We start from the raw sequence: 18,254 nt of genomic DNA on the forward strand, positions 1-18,254 counted from the left end.
CCACCCCCTGAGGTTAGCCTCGGGGTGGGTCTTGAATTCTCTCCCCATCACCCCTGGCAGCGGGGTGAGGGCATTGGTCCACCGGTCTATGGTTCTATCAGCTCTACTTACAGACGCTGACCGGTTTGGTTCCTCTCGCTCTCATCCGGCACGCTGTGCCGGGGAGCCCGTAGCCTCCCGATACTCCTCGGACCGTTCCGCAGGACTCGTGGCTTACGGCCTAATACTCAGCAGCTTTAGACCCTTGGTCTCTCTGCTCACTCGAACTCTTCCTTAGCGGACCCTCAATCAGAACGAACATGGCACACAGCAATCGTGAAGACAACCCTCACTCGCCGGAGTGGGCTGCTAAATATAGAGCTAGCCCCTCCCCTCCTGGTGTCAGCAGAACCTCCCTCTTGCTCACGCCTGCAGCAGAGTCCAGGCCGGCATCTACCATTCAGGTTAGGGCTATGACGGGGGAAAACCCATAATGATTACTGGCGCCTGATCTTAACAGGACTTACCACAGTAGAAGGAAGATAGGTATAGCCTGTGCTGTTTAAAGGGGGCTACATACATTAATCACACATACCCTATATGTACACTAATCACACATACCCTATACTTACACCAATCACACATACCCTATACATACACCAATCACACATACCCTATACATACACCAATCACACATACCCTATACATACACCAATCACACATACCCTATACGTACACCAATCACACATACCCTATGCGTACACCAATCACACATATCCTATACATACACCAATCACACATACCCTATACATACACCAATCACACATACCCTATACGTACACCAATCACACATACCCTATACGTACACCAATCACACATACCCTATACATACACCAATCACACATACCCTATACATACACCAATCACACATACCCTATGCGTACACCAATCACACATATCCTATACATACACCAATCACACATACCCTATACATACACCAATCACACATACCCTATACATACACCAATCACACATACCCTATACATACACCAATCACACATACCCTATACATACACCAATCACACATATCCTATACATACACCAATCACACATATCCTATACGTACACCAATCACACATACCCTATGCGTACACCAATCACACATATCCTATACATACACCAATCACACATACCCTATACGTACGTTAAAAAAAATCCGTTCTGTAGTATTAGATAATACTTACCACCTTTATGTATTTATTTTTCATTAAACTCAATGCCATTTTAATCAGTTTTCATATACTGAGAATCCTTTGATTTCTATGTCAGGGTTTAAACTCTTTCCCAGCAGTGCAAGAGCTTTGTAACACTTTCCTGTTTGTGATATTTTGTTGCCAATAATCCCAGCAGTTTGAGCTGCAAATTGTAACAACTGTAACCTTTTAATTTAATCCTGACTAACCATAAAACTCGCCCCACTAATCAAGCATCCCAACAGCCTGCACTCATGGCTACTGTCCCACAGTCACTCCTACCACCCATTGTGACCAAGCATTGCCATCTACAGCACTTACTCCCTCACCTGTTGTCTCTGTAAGTTTCCCACCATACCACTTAGATTGTAAGCTCTTCGGGGCAGGGGTTTCCTTTCCGATTGTCTGATTTTGCTGCACTTATTGTGTTATTATAATTCCCTGTACTGTATTCTTTGTGAAGCGCTGAGTACACTTTTGGCGCTATATAAATAAAGACATACAATACATTACATTACAACAGATAATGTTACCTTAGGAATATCAGGATATATTGTAGCATTGTGTTGAATAATAATAAAATAATAAAAAAAAGGTGGTAAGTAATGAAATAACCGCACCTGTGGGATTTGCCTGGATTGCTCCTGTTAAAGTAAAAACAGTGTCGGAAAGAGCAAGATGAGATCTCTTTAAAGAAACTAGCGATCAGCGCAGACGGCAGCTTTAATATGAGATAAAAATGCTATCCATAGCCACAGTTTTACCCCACAGTTGTCCTGATACTGTATATAATACCCCACAGTTGCCTTGATACTGTATATAATACCCCACAGTTGTCCTGATACTGTATATAATACCCCACAGTTGCCTTGATAATGTATATAATACCCCATAGTTGCCTGTATATAATACCCCATATTAGAGATGTGCAAAACAGTCACAAGATATTTGAATATATCTTTCTCTGTATAATTTTGCTTCTTTGCGAAACATTTCGGCGAGAATCAACGTGCGATCTCGCAAGCGCTCAGCGGGACGTCGCCATGGCGTCTGGGCCCTATTCAGCAGTGCGGGGTGTTTCAGACTGGGGGTGTTGTGCCACATACATTAACAATGTATAAACCTGGGGTGATCGGCGCCCCGGGTCCTTTTACAGTCACAGCTGTGGGAGAACCATGCGAGTGGCGAACCTCACACGTACAAGGACTGAATGATCGCAGGATCGCCTGCAAAGTCTGACACTTTTGCAATTTTGTTTTGCGGCTGAAAAGGGGGCTAATGTCGTCAAGTTCATGACCTTACGGCCCGTAAGTTACGGGTACGTTTCACCCAGCTTTACCCCATGTCAAGTACTCAAACTTGAGACTTCCGAGGTCTGAAAGAGCTGATGGTATATTCCGGTTGTACTACTATAGATCGGATATTTGTCTGCAGAAGCAGCAATGGGTGAGTGTACATGATACCGCCCATATCTGCTAAGCATTGCTAAGCCTCCAGGCACATTCATTTCATCGAGCTGTGAGTGGCTTTATGGATTAGCACTGTTTAGTCAATCAGGCCCTGTACCTTTTTGGCAGTTAGTGCTAAGCTGCGTCCATATATAGGCTCCGCACATATATAGGCTCCGCACGCTGAGCAATCAGACTGCCTAAAGGCAGTGATCGCGTCTATACGGCGTGCGGGCACAGCTGCAGTGTGTCTATGGGCGCCGCCTTAGGACGCTTGTTAAATCCAGTCTGGCTAGTAGTGATTCAGGACCGCATCTTACTGGGCTCTGGGTGTGCAAGGAGCCGGAGGACATGTGAATGAAGTTACCAGGACAAACTGTCACCACATTGGGCTTACATACAATCGTATCTCTCTCTCTCAAAATATACATTCATTTTGTTAAGAAATAAAATCAGACCAACTGCACTTAGTAAGTTATAACCACCATAGAGCTCTCCATTATGTGACTTACCCTACATTAGTGTCATGTTAGCATTAACGTGTATCTTCAAAGGCCAATAACGTAACGTGAAGTCTCCCAGAAACAGCATGGCGTTTACTATAGCGAAGGAGACAGTCTCCATGACAGCGCTCACCCACAGAGGTGTTACCTGGAGTTGGCGCTACTCACGTACACACCCAGAAATAGAGCAAGGCTAAAACATAACATCCAGTTATAGGAAGGTAACGCCACGTTGTGCTGCAATAACATGGCGGTCACCTTATGCTGATGAGAGAAACGGCCGCTGTTTCTCCATATAATTCACTTTGTGGATATGCGTTAACCTCACGGAACATAACATCCTTTACTCAATCAGTAACGCTACGTTACCAGCCCTGATGTAACTGAACTTAGTAGATCTGGCCTTAATTGAACTTGATGCTGAATCCATAATGTATGTTACTTCCCCACTAACAGTTTGGGGTTTCGGCTTTAAGGGAAACCAACAAAAGCAGAAAATGTTCTCAGAAAATTCCACTCTGACCACCAACTGCATCTGCAAACAAGCAGAGAAATGCCTCGCTTAAAATGGGATATACGAGAGGCAATCGTAGGTTGTATAAACAATGTAATCCATATTAACCTCGCATAAACCACCAGTGATTTTTCCAAGGACTGGGGGTATATAAACACACTGTGTGTGTGTGTGTGTGTTGCGTTATCTTTAATACAGGTTTTTTCTATATCACTGTGTGCTGTCTCTCGTCTCTCTGCCACCGGACCAGTTCTGGCTCCTCTGGTAACTACACAAGTTTATTATCTGCTTTATGGGACAAGCATCAGCATTTTGAGAAGGCCAGTGTGCAACCACTGTTATGCTATGGACTATATATATATATATATATATATATATATATATATATATATATATATAATCCAACGCTCACAAATAGTATATGTTTTATTATTTTTTTAATGGTTTTTTTCTCTTCTGCTTGTGTTTTTTAACATAACTTTTGAATATTTGTATTTCATACAATTCTTTATCTCTGAAACTTGTTTGTGAACATTATATTATTATTTACCTCGCTTACCTCTGCCTGATCTCTCTCGTGTCTTGCCCCATGTCTTTCAGGTTCAATATTTCTCCACCTTTATTCCCACAATGCATTTCTGCGGCATCCCATCAATTTACCAATAAAATGACTCTAAAATCGTGTAGCCATTAAAATGAACCAGACAATTACACCCACATGTTAACATGGCAGCAATCTCGAAAGGGCGGTAAATATAATCGTTCATTCTTCTGTTTTTATTTTAAATCATGGAACAATCTCTCACCAACACTGTAATAAAACCGCATCATTAATATGTTTTCCTGTTCCCCAGTGGGCACTGTGGGGTTATCTCCATCCTTAGCTTGAGTACAGTAGGACAGGAAATTGAATTCTGCACGTAGTGTTTTTCCTGTCCTACAGCTAGGACTAATGTTTGTCACAGCAGTTCCCCTAGGACACAGCCAGGAGAGGGGACTTCTAAGTGACAATGCACATGCTGCATCAGCTGCTGAGGGACGTTCTGCTGGTTATAAGCCAGCATTGGGATATAGTAACAGGTAGCTGTATACAAGGATAAGGATATAGTAACAGGTAGCTGCATATAAGGATATAGTAACAGGTAGCTGTATACAAAGTTAAGGATATAGTAACAGGTAGCTGTATACAAGGATAAGGATATAGTAACAGGTAGCTGTATATAAGGATATAGTAACAGTTAGCTGTATACAAGGATAAGGATATAGTAACAGGTAGCTGTATATAAGAATATAGTAACAGGTAGCTGCATACAAGGATAAGGATATAGTAACAGGTAGCTGTATACAAGGATAAGGATATAGTAACAGGTAGCTGTATATAAGGATATAGTAACAGGTAGCTGTATATAAGGATAAGGATATAGTAACAGGTAGCTGTATATAAGGATATAGTAACTCAGTGTTGAGTCAGCAGTACAGCAATTGACTAAACCAACACAAGAGCGTTCAGGGGCGCAACCAGGAATTCATATGGGGGGGGTGCAAAGTTTTTACCTGCCGGCCCTCGTATCACGGCGTTGTGATGTCGCTGCATCACGTGATGGCGCGTTGTCATGTCACCATGTGATGTCACGCCGCCATGATGACGCAGTGTCACATGACGTCGCGACGTCGATGGAGAAGGGCTACTTTCTTACAGAGCCCCACAATCCTAATCACCCGAATCATAGACCCAGTTCCAGCATTTCTCAGTGAGAATACAGTGACCCCTCGGAACCGGAGATTCTAACAGAGGAATCGGATTTCAATCTGGAGCTGATTGAACCTCTAATATCAGCTGGTATAGCTCACACTACTCACCCTGCTCACACTACCCACCCTGCTCACACTACTCACCCTGCTCACACTACCCACCCTGCTCACACAACTCACCCTGCTCACACTACTCACCCTGCTCACACTACCCACCCTGCTCACACTACCCACCCTGCTCACACTACTCACCCTGCTCACACTACTCACCCTGCTCACACTACCCACCCTGCTCACACTTATCACGCTGCTCACACTAATCACCCTGCTCACACTAATCACTCTGCTCACACTACTCACCCTGCTCACACTACTCACACTACTCACACTACTCACCCTGCTCACACTACTCACCCTGCTCACACTACTCACACTACTCACCCTGCTCACACTACTCACCCTGCTCACACTACTCACACTACTCACACTACTCACACTGCTCACACTGCTCACACTGCTCACACTGCTCACACTGCTCACACTACTCACCCTGCTCACACTGCTCACACTACTCACCCTGCTCACACTACTCAGACTACTCACCCTGCTCACACTGCTCACACTGCTCACACTAATCACTGCTCACACTACTCACCCTGCTCACACTAATCACTGCTCACACTACTCACCCTGCTCACACTAAGCACTCTGCTCACACTAATCACACTGCTCACTCCGCTCACACTCCTCATACTGCTCACTCTGCTCAGGCTGATGTCCTGAATAACAGAGGCGCTCCTAACTCAATACCGGCACAGCCAGATAGAAAATGACTGATTCCCAGGGAGTTCAGCAACATGTCACTGTTTTTTCACAGAAAGAGGTGAAATTCTCAGAATTGCCTTCGCGATGGATGGGAGGACGGATGGCGTCTAAAAACAAAACAAAATCCCCTTAGTTCAATGCTACAGCTGCTGCCCTACATAGCGGAGCGTGTGGGTTCTGATGCTATTGGGACTTACCCTACTGCCCCCGCCTGCAACGTGGGGGGAGCGCAGACGAGAGATCAAGGGGTGCAAGTTACTTGGTCAGCAAAAGACCAACAGTTACCATCAAATCAGAAAGCGCTAGAAGCGTTCCAAGACCACATGAGAAGTGTAAATATACAAATAAGATCCAAAAGCACCGTGGTAAAATATGCAGCCAAACAAGGAGGAACAAAGAGTGGAAGGCTGATGAAAGCGACAGCAGAAATCCCATAATGGGCAGAGGACCATGTGGCAAATATGACAGCCATATACATACTGTATACCAGGGCCACAAAACACGGCAGCAGATTTTCTCCGTCGCAAAACAATACACCCTGAAGAAGAGGCCTTAGACAGCCAAGTATTTCACGAAATAGTGAAGCGTTGAGGTCAACTCGAAGTTGACCTGATGGCCACATATCACACCAAAATGGTGGACTGTTACTGCACGAGGCGATTTCATCCCTGTGCAAGGAAGACAGATGCCCTCAGCTTCAAACTGGCAGATCTTCCTACAAACCCTCTTATTGCAGAGGTCCTGGGAAAATAAAGGTCGACAAGGCAGAAGTGATACTTATAGTACCATACTGGCCAAGGAGACCATGGTTCGCCCATCCAATAAATATGGCGGCAGACATTTCTTGGCATATGCCGAATGTAGAAAGGTTTGATACATCAAAGCCCTGTGAAACAGCCAAACCTCAAGCAACTGGCCTTGGTAGCTTGGAGACTGAGTCGCAAGTCCGGAGAGACAAAGGGTGCTCAGATAAAACTATACAAACCCTTTTGGAAGCTAGAAAGAAGTCAACATCAACTGTCTAATACACAAAGTTTTGCAAGAGGGATTCGAAAGAGGACTCGGCCTGAGTTCATTAAAGGTGCAAGTATCGGCACTATTAGAAGGAAACCTAGCGTCTGAGAGGCTCATCATTCGTTTCTTGCAAGCAGTCAAACGAGTAAGACCAAAAATCAGGTGTAGAATTCCGTTATGGGTCCTCTCTCTGGTTATAGATGCCCTAACGGTGCATCCTTTTGAACCAGTACACCTTTTCTCATAGCCATAACATCAGCCAGAAGAGTCTGAGAGCTGCCAGCTCTATCTGGCAAAGACCCGGACCTTATCATTCACCGGATAAGAGAGTCATGTGGCCAGTTTGCCATTTTCTGTCTAAAGTGGTATCCCAGTTTCACATTAACCAAGAAATTGTAATTCCCTCATTTTATCCAAAACCGAGAAATAAGCAAGACGAAGAATTACACAATCTCAATGTGGTGAGATGTCTAAACCGGGAGTGGCGACATGCTTTTTCTGCCACCTTTTCCCTCATACAAAAACACCACTACTTCTGTTGGTCACAAATAGTGTCAGTCCTGTTCGTTTACCCTATAAAACATACCACTTCCATTAGTTTGACTTGACCCTATCAGACGCTGCAGTGTGCAGCATAAGAGGATAAATAATGTACTGATGCGATGCAAATAATATTTTGCCATACAAATGTATTATATCTATTTGCTTTAAATTGCAACAGCTAAGTCCGTCTGCGTCTGGATCTTTCAGTGCGTTTGTGTGTACCGGTATTACCTCTCTGGACATATATGTGTATACCGGTATTACCTCTCTGGGCGTGTATGTGTATATCGGTATTACCTCTCTGGGCGTGTATGTGTATACCGGTATTACCTCTCTGGGCGTGTACGTGTATACCGGTATTACCTCTCTGGGCGTGCATGTGTATACCGGTATTACCTCTCTGGGCGTGTACATGTATACCGGTATTACCTCTCTAGACGTGTATGTGTATACCAGTATTACCTCTCTGGGCGTGTACGTGTATACCGGTATTACCTCTCTGGGCGTGTACGTGTATACCGGTATTACCTCTCTGGACGTGTATGTGTATACCGGTATTACCTCTCTGGGCGTGTATGTGTATACCGGTATTACCTCTCTGGACGTGTATGTGTATACCGGTATTACCTCTCTGGACGTGTATGTGTATACCGGTATTACCTCTCTGGGCGTGTATGTGTATACCGGTATTACCTCTCTGGGCGTGTATGTGTATACCGGTATTACCTCTCTGGACGTGTATGTGTATACCGGTATTACCTCTCTGGGCGTGTATGTGTATACCGGTATTACCTCTCTGGGCGTGTATGTGTATACCGGTATTACCTCTCTGGGCCTGTATGTGTATACCGGTATTACCTCTTTGGACGTGTATGTGTATACCGGTATTACCTCTCTGGGCGTGTATGTGTATACCGGTATTACCTCTCTGGACGTGTATGTGTATACCGGTATTACCTCTCTGGGCGTGTATGTGTATACCGGTATTACCTCTCTGGGCGTGTATGTGTATACCGGTATTACCTCTCTGGACGTGTATGTGTATACCGGTATTACCTCTCTGGGCGTGTCGGTATTACCTCTCTGGGCGTGTATGTGTATACCGGTATTACCTCTCTGGGCGTGTATGTGTATACCGGTATAACCTCTCTGGACGTGTATGTGTATACCGGTATTACCTCTCTGGGCGTGTATGTGTATACCGGTATTACCTCTCTGGGCGTGTATGTGTATACCGGTATAACCTCTCTGGACGTGTATGTGTATACCGGTATTACCTCTCTGGGCGTGTATGTGTATACCGGTATTACCTCTCTGGACGTGTATGTGTATACCGGTATTACCTCTCTGGACATAGTGACCTGACCAGCCTGGGGGGACGTGGGATTTCCCAGAGTAGGGAGAGGGCAGGGCTGTTGCTAGGGGACGGGGAAGCTTCGTCCACCACTGGCTGCTGATGGGTAATCCAGCCAATCAGGAGTTGGTGTCAGGAGCCACAGTGTGGGCCCCAGGAGAGGAGGAAACAGCATGGAGCGCTGAGGTGTGTGTGTCCACCATTTTTGGAGAAGCCCCCTGGCCATCCTATTTATAGCAGGGTATTCGCATTCATCAACTGGTGGCCATAAGACTCTGATCATTTCATGCTAGTTTGGCAGCAGCTAAGCGCACCCTGTCCCACTGACAATGTAAATACAATCTATATAATACACACGCTATAAATGCTGGCAAAGGTATATAATAATTGTACAAATGTTAAATGAACCTAAAATGACCTTATAATGCGCTGGTGGCCCTTCTACACCAAAATGTTTTCTGATCTGGCCCTTTGGGGAACGAGGTGAAACGCTCTGGCTTAAAGCATTACCTTATTTCTCCTTTTGTGCTGGCCCTGTGAAAACCAGGATGTTTGGCGGCTTTACCTATATATAACTGAACCTCCAAACTGTACAAAAGATTTAGGGGTCGAGATATATATCTCCCATGGAGAGGATAGGGAACTATATATTTCCCACAGAGGGGATAGAGACATATATATTTCTCTATCCTCTCCGTGAGACATGTATATTTCTCTATCCTCTCCGCCCGAGATATATATTTCTCTATACTCTCCATGGGACATATATATTTCTCTATCCCCTCCGTGGGACATGTATATTTCTCTATCCGCTCCGTGGGAGATATATATTTCTCTATCCCCTCCGTGGGATATGTATATTTCTCCATCCCCTCCGTGGGACATGTATATTTCTCTATCCGCTCCGTGGGAGATATATATTTCTCTATCCCCTCCGTGGGATATGTATATTTCTCCATCCCCTCCGTGAGAGATATATATTTCTCTATCCGCTCCGTGGGAGATATATATTTCTCTATCCCCTCCGTGGGATATGTATATTTCTCCATCCCCTCCGTGGGAGATATATATTTCCCTATCCTCTCCGTGGGAGATATATATTTCCCTATCCCCTCCGTGGGAGATATATATTTCCCTATCCCCTCCGTGGGAGATATATATTTCCCTATCCCCTCCGTGGGAGATATATATTTCCCTATCCCCTCCGTGGGAGATATATATTTCCCTATCCCCTCCGTGGGAGATATATTTTTCCCTATCCCCTCCGTGGGAGATGTATATTTCCCTATCCCCTCCGTGGGAGATATATTTTTCCCTATCCCCTCCGTGGGAGATGTATATATATTTCTCTCTGTTGTATACCCGAGGTGAGAGAAAATGAATGAAGTGGTTAGACTCCAACTGAAAACAGAATGTGTCCCAGACAGACACATTTTGTGGATAAATTACTGCAGAGTAATTACAGCGCTGCTTAGGTGTGAGTCCCTCAGGGCCTGTACCGGGAATGCATAAACAGGTCACGATTACAACTGTTCTAACATCTCCTTGTAACAGGGGGCTCAATACCTGTGCTCCTATTGGGAGACTCATTCTGGGGGTACCGCAGATTATATTAATATTAGCGATGATTGATTATTACTTGGCAGGTTTCTGTTTGTAGTCAGTCAGCCTTTTACTGCTGAAGTTATCGCCCGGCACAGGCTCATCCATTATTTTCTCCTGGATATACCCTTTCCCCCGGCTCCCCCCCTTTGATACTCCGTCTCTTCTCAGACACCGGTTACCCTGTGTCTAACCTAACCAGCAGGGAATCTCCTACTGACACGTGCAGAGTGAATGTGACGTGAATAGGAGCTCTCGGGATCCCCTCCTACACCCGGCTCGCCGCAGAATAAGCACAGCAGGGAAATGACCGGGGAGGCGGAAGCAGAGAAGCACCGAGCAGTTACATTTGGCTTTTCAGGCCGTCATGCAGACCAGAGGAGCAGAAATAAGATTCCACCCCAGAGGCGGCTGCACACGAGCTTCTAATGTATGATAGCGACGCCTGAATCCAAAACCAAACGATTGCTATAGTGCTCGATATTACTTATCCGAGAGAAGATATTCCGGACAAAGAGAATGCAACTGCAAACACAGGAGCACGGCTTAAAGGAGTGGGTGGGAGAGCATTTCATAGCCCTGATTTGGCTTCATATAGATATTATTATTATTATAATAATAAGCGCCCTGCACTATGCAGCTCCCAGCTGCAGAATGGGGTGAGCCTATGCTGCTGTTACATAAGGAGAGTGGGTCAGATACCATTTGCATGATCTGTGCTTATGCAAAGCCATGTGGGCACCTGTGGGCGGCATATAACCTCTCATGGACGGCACAGCGATCCTTAAATGACCTCACATTTGTTTCTCATCATAACAAAGGCTCTGTACTGCAGCCTCCCACTGCCCGTCACAGGGACCCCGACACCCCGCAAAGCACTGGGACCCCGACACCCCGCAAAGCACAGGGACCCCGACACCCTGCAAAGCACAGGGACCCTGACACCCTGCAAAGCACTGGGACCCCGACACCCCGCAAAGCACAGGGACCCCAACACCCCGCAAAGCACAGGGACCCCAACACCCCGCAAAGCACAGGGACCCCGACACCCCGCAAAGCACAGGGACCCCGACACCCCGCAAAGCACAGGGACCCCGACACCCTGCAAAGCACAGGGACCCCGACACCCTGCAAAGCACAGGGACCCTGACACCCTGCAAAGCACTGGGACCCCGACACCCCGCAAAGCACAGGGACCCCTACACCCCGCAAAGCACAGGGACCCCGACACCCCGCAAAGCACAGGGACCCCGACACCCCGCAAAGCACAGGGGTTTATTCCACCATGTATTTAAGAGCAAGCGCTGTAACCAGGTGTGTTACCCACTCATTACCCAGCCCTCAGTCCTATTATTTTCAGAGTCCCATACATTTGTATAATGTCACCATCCAAATGAATACATATAGTAACACAAGTTTAAAGGGGAAACAGGTCCGATGACCTGAACTCAGTTTTGCAGCTGAGAGGTGCTTAGCACAAAGACACCTATTTCCTGAGTAACCCTGACAGCATTTCAGCATTTATCCCCCTTCTCTTATTATAGATATCAAACTGTACTCACGTATTCAGTGTCAGCAGCCTCCTATCAAGTGTCCCCAAGGATAATCCTATTAAAATGACATTGATCTTTGACCCAGGACCCCTACTCCCCCTCACTTGACAAGCTCCTGACTCCGATTACCAGGTGCGGGTCTAGCCTCTGCTTCTAAAACCCTTTTGTATTTACCTATATTAATATATTTGATATGGTGCCAACGTATTCTGTGGCACAGTACAACAGTCTTGTGCAGTAGAAGCAGAGCTATCGGGATCACCTTATTATGCCTTATGATCTTATCCAAGTCTGCGTACAGTAACCTGGCTTCCCCCAAAGCATTCAAAATGCAGCCTGCAATCGCAAAGCACGTCTCCCTCCCCTCTCCCCCAAATACTGCTGCACCAATGACAGGCTGCTGGTCAATACCCCCCACCCTCCTGCACTCACCAGAGTGAAAGAGATCGGAGCAGCACACCAGTGCTGAGGGGAACAGCAGGACCCGCAGTGACATTGTCCAGAAATCCATCATCCCAGTTGGGTTTGGATGGGGATATGAGAGGTGGAGAGTGGCAGCCAGGTGACGGGTCAGCTGCAGAAGCACAGGCTCCCCCAGGAGGTGACGGGTCAGCTGCAGGGACACAGGCTCCCCCAGGAGGTGACGGGTCAGCTGCAGGGACACAGGCTCCCCCAGGAGGTGACGGGTCAGCTGCAGAAGCACAGGCTCCCCCAGGAGGTGACGGGTCAGCTGCAGGGACACAGGCTCCCCCAGGAGGTGACGGGTCAGCTGCAGGGACACAGGCTCCCCCAGGAGGTGACGGGTCAGCTGCAGGGACACAGGCTCCCCCAGGAGGTGACGGGTCAGCTGCAGGGACACAGGCTCCCCCAGGAGGTGATGGGTCAGCTGCAGGGACACAGGCTCCCCCAGGAGGTGACGGGTCAGCTGCAGGGACACAGGCTCCCCCAGGAGGTGACGGGTCAGCTGCAGGGACACAGGCTCCCCCAGGAGGTGACGGGTCAGCTGCAGGGACACAGGCTCCCCCAGGATGTGGCAGGTTGCTAATTCCTTCAGATCCTAAAAGGGACTGGCTGCGATTTCAGGGGAATGCCTTTTATTTTCCGTTGTTGTGAGGGATCGGAGAGGGAAACTGAGAGATACTGTAGGATAAGGCAAAGAGGAACCCTACAGTCCCCTCACAGCAACTGCAGCCAGCCTTTCTATTTATCCAAAACCCAAGAAGTGTTTGTAGGGACTGTGTCAGAGATCCTATTACCGATCAGCATGTGACAGGGTGCTACCCACAGGGCCACTCTGTAACCGGTGGCACTATTAGATTGTACTCTGTCCAGGGCCACGCGGGTGGGATGTGCAAACTGCAGGGACCTAGGCAATGGGACAAGGGATTTTTATGGTGTCCACAAGGGGAACGCCGTGTCGTTCAGTAAAAGTGTCCCCCACATGTCACACAGCCCCCGCACACCCTCGCATGTCACACAGCCCCCGCACACCCTCACATGTCACACAGCCCCCGCACACCCTCGCATGTCACACAGCCCCCGCACACCCTCGCATGTCACACAGCCCCCGCACACCCTCGCATGTCACACAGCCCCCGCACACCCTCGCATGTCACACAGCCCCCGCACACCCTCGCATGTCACACAGCCCCCGCACACCCTCCCATGTCACAAAGCCCCCGCACACCCTCACATGTCACACAGCCCCCGCACACCCTCACATGTCACACAGCCCCCGCACACCCTCACATGTCACACAGCCCCCGCACACCCTCACATGTCACACAGCCCCCGCACACCCTCACATGTCACACAGCCCCCGCACACCCTCACATGTCACACAGCCCCCGCACACCCTCACATGTCACACAGCCCCCGCACACCCTCACATGTCACACAGCCCCCGCACACCCTCACATGTCACACAGCCCCCGCACACCCTCACATGTCACACAGCCCCCGCACACCCTCACATGTCACACAGCCCCCGCACACCCTCACATGTCACACAGCCCCCGCACACCCTCACATGTCACACAGCCCCCGCACACCCTCACATGTCACACAGCCCCCGCACACCCTCACATGTCACACAGCCCCCGCACACCCTCACATGTCACACTGCCCCGCACACCCTCACATGTCACACAGCCCCCGCACACCCTCACATGTCACACAGCCCCGCACACCCTCACATGTCACACAGCCCCGCACACCCTCACATGTCACACAGCCCCCGCACACCCTCACATGTCACACAGCCCCGCACACCCTCACATGTCACACAGCCCCCGCACACCCTCACATGTCACACAGCCCCCACACACCCTCACATGTCACACAGCCACCGCACACCCTCACATGTCACACAGCCCCGCACACCCTCACATGTCACACAGCCCCCGCACACCCTCACATGTCACACAGCCCCCGCACACCCTCACATGTCACACAGCCCCCGCACACCCTCACATGTCACACAGCCCCGCACACCCTCACATGTCACACAGCCCCCGCACACCCACACATGTCACACAGCCCCCGCACACCCTCACATGTCACACAGCCCCCGCACACCCTCACATGTCACACAGCCCCCGCACACCCTCACATGTCACACAGCCCCCGCACACCCTCGCATGTCACACAGCCACCGCACACCCTCACATGTCACACAGCCCCGCACACCCTCACATGTCACACAGCCCCCGCACACCCTCACATGTCACACAGCCCCCGCACACCCTCACATGTCACACAGCCCCCGCACACCCTCACATGTCACACAGCCCCCGCACACCCTCACATGTCACACAGCCCCCGCACACCCTCACATGTCACACAGCCCCCGCACACCCTCACATGTCACACAGCCCCCGCACACCCTCACGTCACACAGCCCCCGCACACCCTCACATGTCACACAGCCCCCGCACACCATCACATGTCACACAGCCCCCGCACACCCTCGCATGTCACACAGCCCCCGCACACCCTCGCATGTCACACAGCCCCCGCACACCCTCGCATGTCACACAGCCACCTCACACCCTCGCATGTCACACAGCCACCGCACACCCTCACATGTCACACAGCCCCGCACACCCTCACATGTCACACAGCCCCCGCACACCCTCACATGTCACACAGCCCCCGCACACCCTCACATGTCACACAGCCCCCGCACACCCTCACATGTCACACAGCCCCCGCACACCTTCACATGTCACACAGCCCCCGCACACCCTCACATGTCACACAGCCCCCGCACACCCTCACATGTCACACAGCCCCCGCACACCCTCACATGTCACACAGCCCCCGCACACCCTCACATGTCACACAGCCCCCGCACACCCTCACATGTCACACAGCCCCCGCACACCCTCACATGTCACACAGCCCCCGCACACCCTCACATGTCACACAGCCCCCGCACACCCTCACATGTCACACAGCCCCCGCACACCCTCACATGTCACACAGCCCCCGCACACCCTCACGTCACACAGCCCCCGCACACCCTCACATGTCACACAGCCCCCGCACACCATCACATGTCACACAGCCCCCGCACACCCTCGCATGTCACACAGCCCCCGCACACCCTCGCATGTCACACAGCCCCCGCACACCCTCGCATGTCACACAGCCACCTCACACCCTCGCATGTCACACAGCCACCGCACACCCTCACATGTCACACAGCCCCGCACACCCTCACATGTCACACAGCCCCCGCACACCCTCACATGTCACACAGCCCCCGCACACCCTCACATGTCACACAGCCCCCGCACACCCTCACATGTCACACAGCCCCCGCACACCTTCACATGTCACACAGCCCCCGCACACCCTCACATGTCACACAGCCCCCGCACACCGGGCGTGAGGAGCCGGACTTTCAGCAGGAGATCCTTCTGAATTTAATAGGGGCACCTGGTATTTTAACCCTTTTCGCTGCCCCACATTGCTCAATGAAAGGGTTACACGAAGTGTCACGTTATACGGAGGGAAACACGAAGTGTCACGTTATACGGAGGGAAACACGAAGTGTCACGTTATACGGAGGGAAACACGAAGTGTCACGTTATACGGAGGGAAACACGAAGTGTCACGTTATACGCAGGGAAACACGAAGTGTCACGTTATACGGAGGGAAACACGGAGTGTCACGTTATACGGAGGGAAACACGAAGTGTCACGTTATACGGAGGGAAACACGAAGAGTCACGTTATACGGAGGGAAACACGAAGTGTCACGTTATACGGAGGGAAACACGAAGTGTCACGTTATACGGAGGGAAACACGGAGTGTCACGTTATACGGAGGGAAACACGAAGAGTCACGTTATACGGAGGGAAACACGAAGTGTCACGTTATACGCAGGGAAACACGAAGTGTCACGTTATACGGAGGGAAACACGAAGTGTCACGTTATACGGAGGGAAACACGAAGTGTCACGTTATACGGAGGGAAACACGGAGTGTCACGTTATACGGAGGGAAACACGAAGTGTCACGTTATACGGAGGGAAACACGAAGTGTCACGTTATACGGAGGGAAACACGAAGTGTCACGTTATACGGAGGGAAACACGAAGTGTCACGTTATACGGAGGGAAACACGAAGTGTCACGTTATACGGAGGGAAACACGAAGAGTCACGTTATACGGAGGGAAACACGAAGTGTCACGTTATACGGAGGGAAACACGAAGTGTCACGTTATACGGAGGGAAACACGAAGTGTCACGTTATACGGAGGGAAACACGATGTGTCACGTTATACGGAGGGAAACACGAAGTGTCACGTTATACGGAGGGAAACACGAAGTGTCACGTTATACGGAGGGAAACACGGAGTGTCACGTTATACGGAGGGAAACACGAAGTGTCACGTTATACGGAGGGAAACACGAAGTGTCACGTTATACGGAGGGAAACACGAAGTGTCACGTTATACGGAGGGAAACACGGAGTGTCACGTTATACGGAGGGAAACACGAAGTGTCACGTTATACGGAGGGAAACACGAAGTGTCACGTTATACGGAGGGAAACACGAAGTGTCACGTTATACGGAGGGAAACACGAAGTGTCACGTTATACGGAGGGAAACACGGAGTGTCACGTTATACGGAGGGAAACACGAAGTGTCACGTTATACGGAGGGAAACACGAAGTGTCACGTTATACGGAGGGAAACACGAAGTGTCACGTTATACGGAGGGAAACACGAAGTGTCACGTTATACGGAGGGAAACACGGAGTGTCACGTTATACGGAGGGAAACACGAAGTGTCACGTTATACGGAGGGAAACACGGAGTGTCACGTTATACGGAGGGAAACACGAAGTGTCACGTTATACGGAGGGAAACACGAAGTGTCACGTTATACGGAGGGAAACACGGAGTGTCACGTTATACGGAGGGAAACACGAAGTGTCACGTTATACGGAGGGAAACACGAAGTGTCACGTTATACGGAGGGAAACACGGAGTGTCACGTTATACGGAGGGAAACACGAAGTGTCACGTTATACGGAGGGAAACACGAAGAGTCACGTTATACGGAGGGAAACACGAAGTGTCACGTTATACGGAGGGAAACACGAAGTGTCACGTTATACGGAGGGAAACACGGTGTCACGTTATACGGAGGGAAACACGAAGTGTCACGTTATACGGAGGGAAACACGAAGTGTCACGTTATACGGAGGGAAACACGAAGTGTCACGTTATACGGAGGGAAACACGAAGTGTCACGTTATACGGAGGGAAACACGAAGTGTCACGTTATACGGAGGGAAACACGAAGTGTCACGTTATACGGAGGGAAACACGATGTGTCACGTTATACGGAGGGAAACACGAAGTGTCACGTTATACGGAGGGAAACACGATGTGT

The 18,254-nt window shown here is 49.4% G+C and overlaps 1 protein-coding gene across 2 annotated transcripts in view; it reads right to left on the reverse strand.

Moving 5' to 3' along the window:
• KREMEN1 (kringle containing transmembrane protein 1) overlaps positions 1-13,512 on the reverse strand; it is a 131,558-nt gene extending 118,046 nt beyond the window's left edge. Inside the window, exon 1 of one of the 2 annotated variants that reach the window (XM_075568063.1) lies at positions 12,773-13,512. In XM_075568063.1, coding sequence (XP_075424178.1) covers positions 12,773-12,854 — 82 coding nt within the window. In that variant the 5' untranslated portion in view covers positions 12,855-13,512. The remainder of the gene's footprint in view (positions 1-12,772) is intronic. The other variant, XM_075568064.1, reaches the window with a different exon arrangement.
• Between the last annotated feature and the right edge of the window lie 4,742 nt (positions 13,513-18,254).

The sequence above is a fragment of the Ascaphus truei genome, chromosome 13 (assembly GCF_040206685.1).
Source record: "Ascaphus truei isolate aAscTru1 chromosome 13, aAscTru1.hap1, whole genome shotgun sequence".
NCBI lineage: Eukaryota > Metazoa > Chordata > Amphibia > Anura > Ascaphidae > Ascaphus > Ascaphus truei.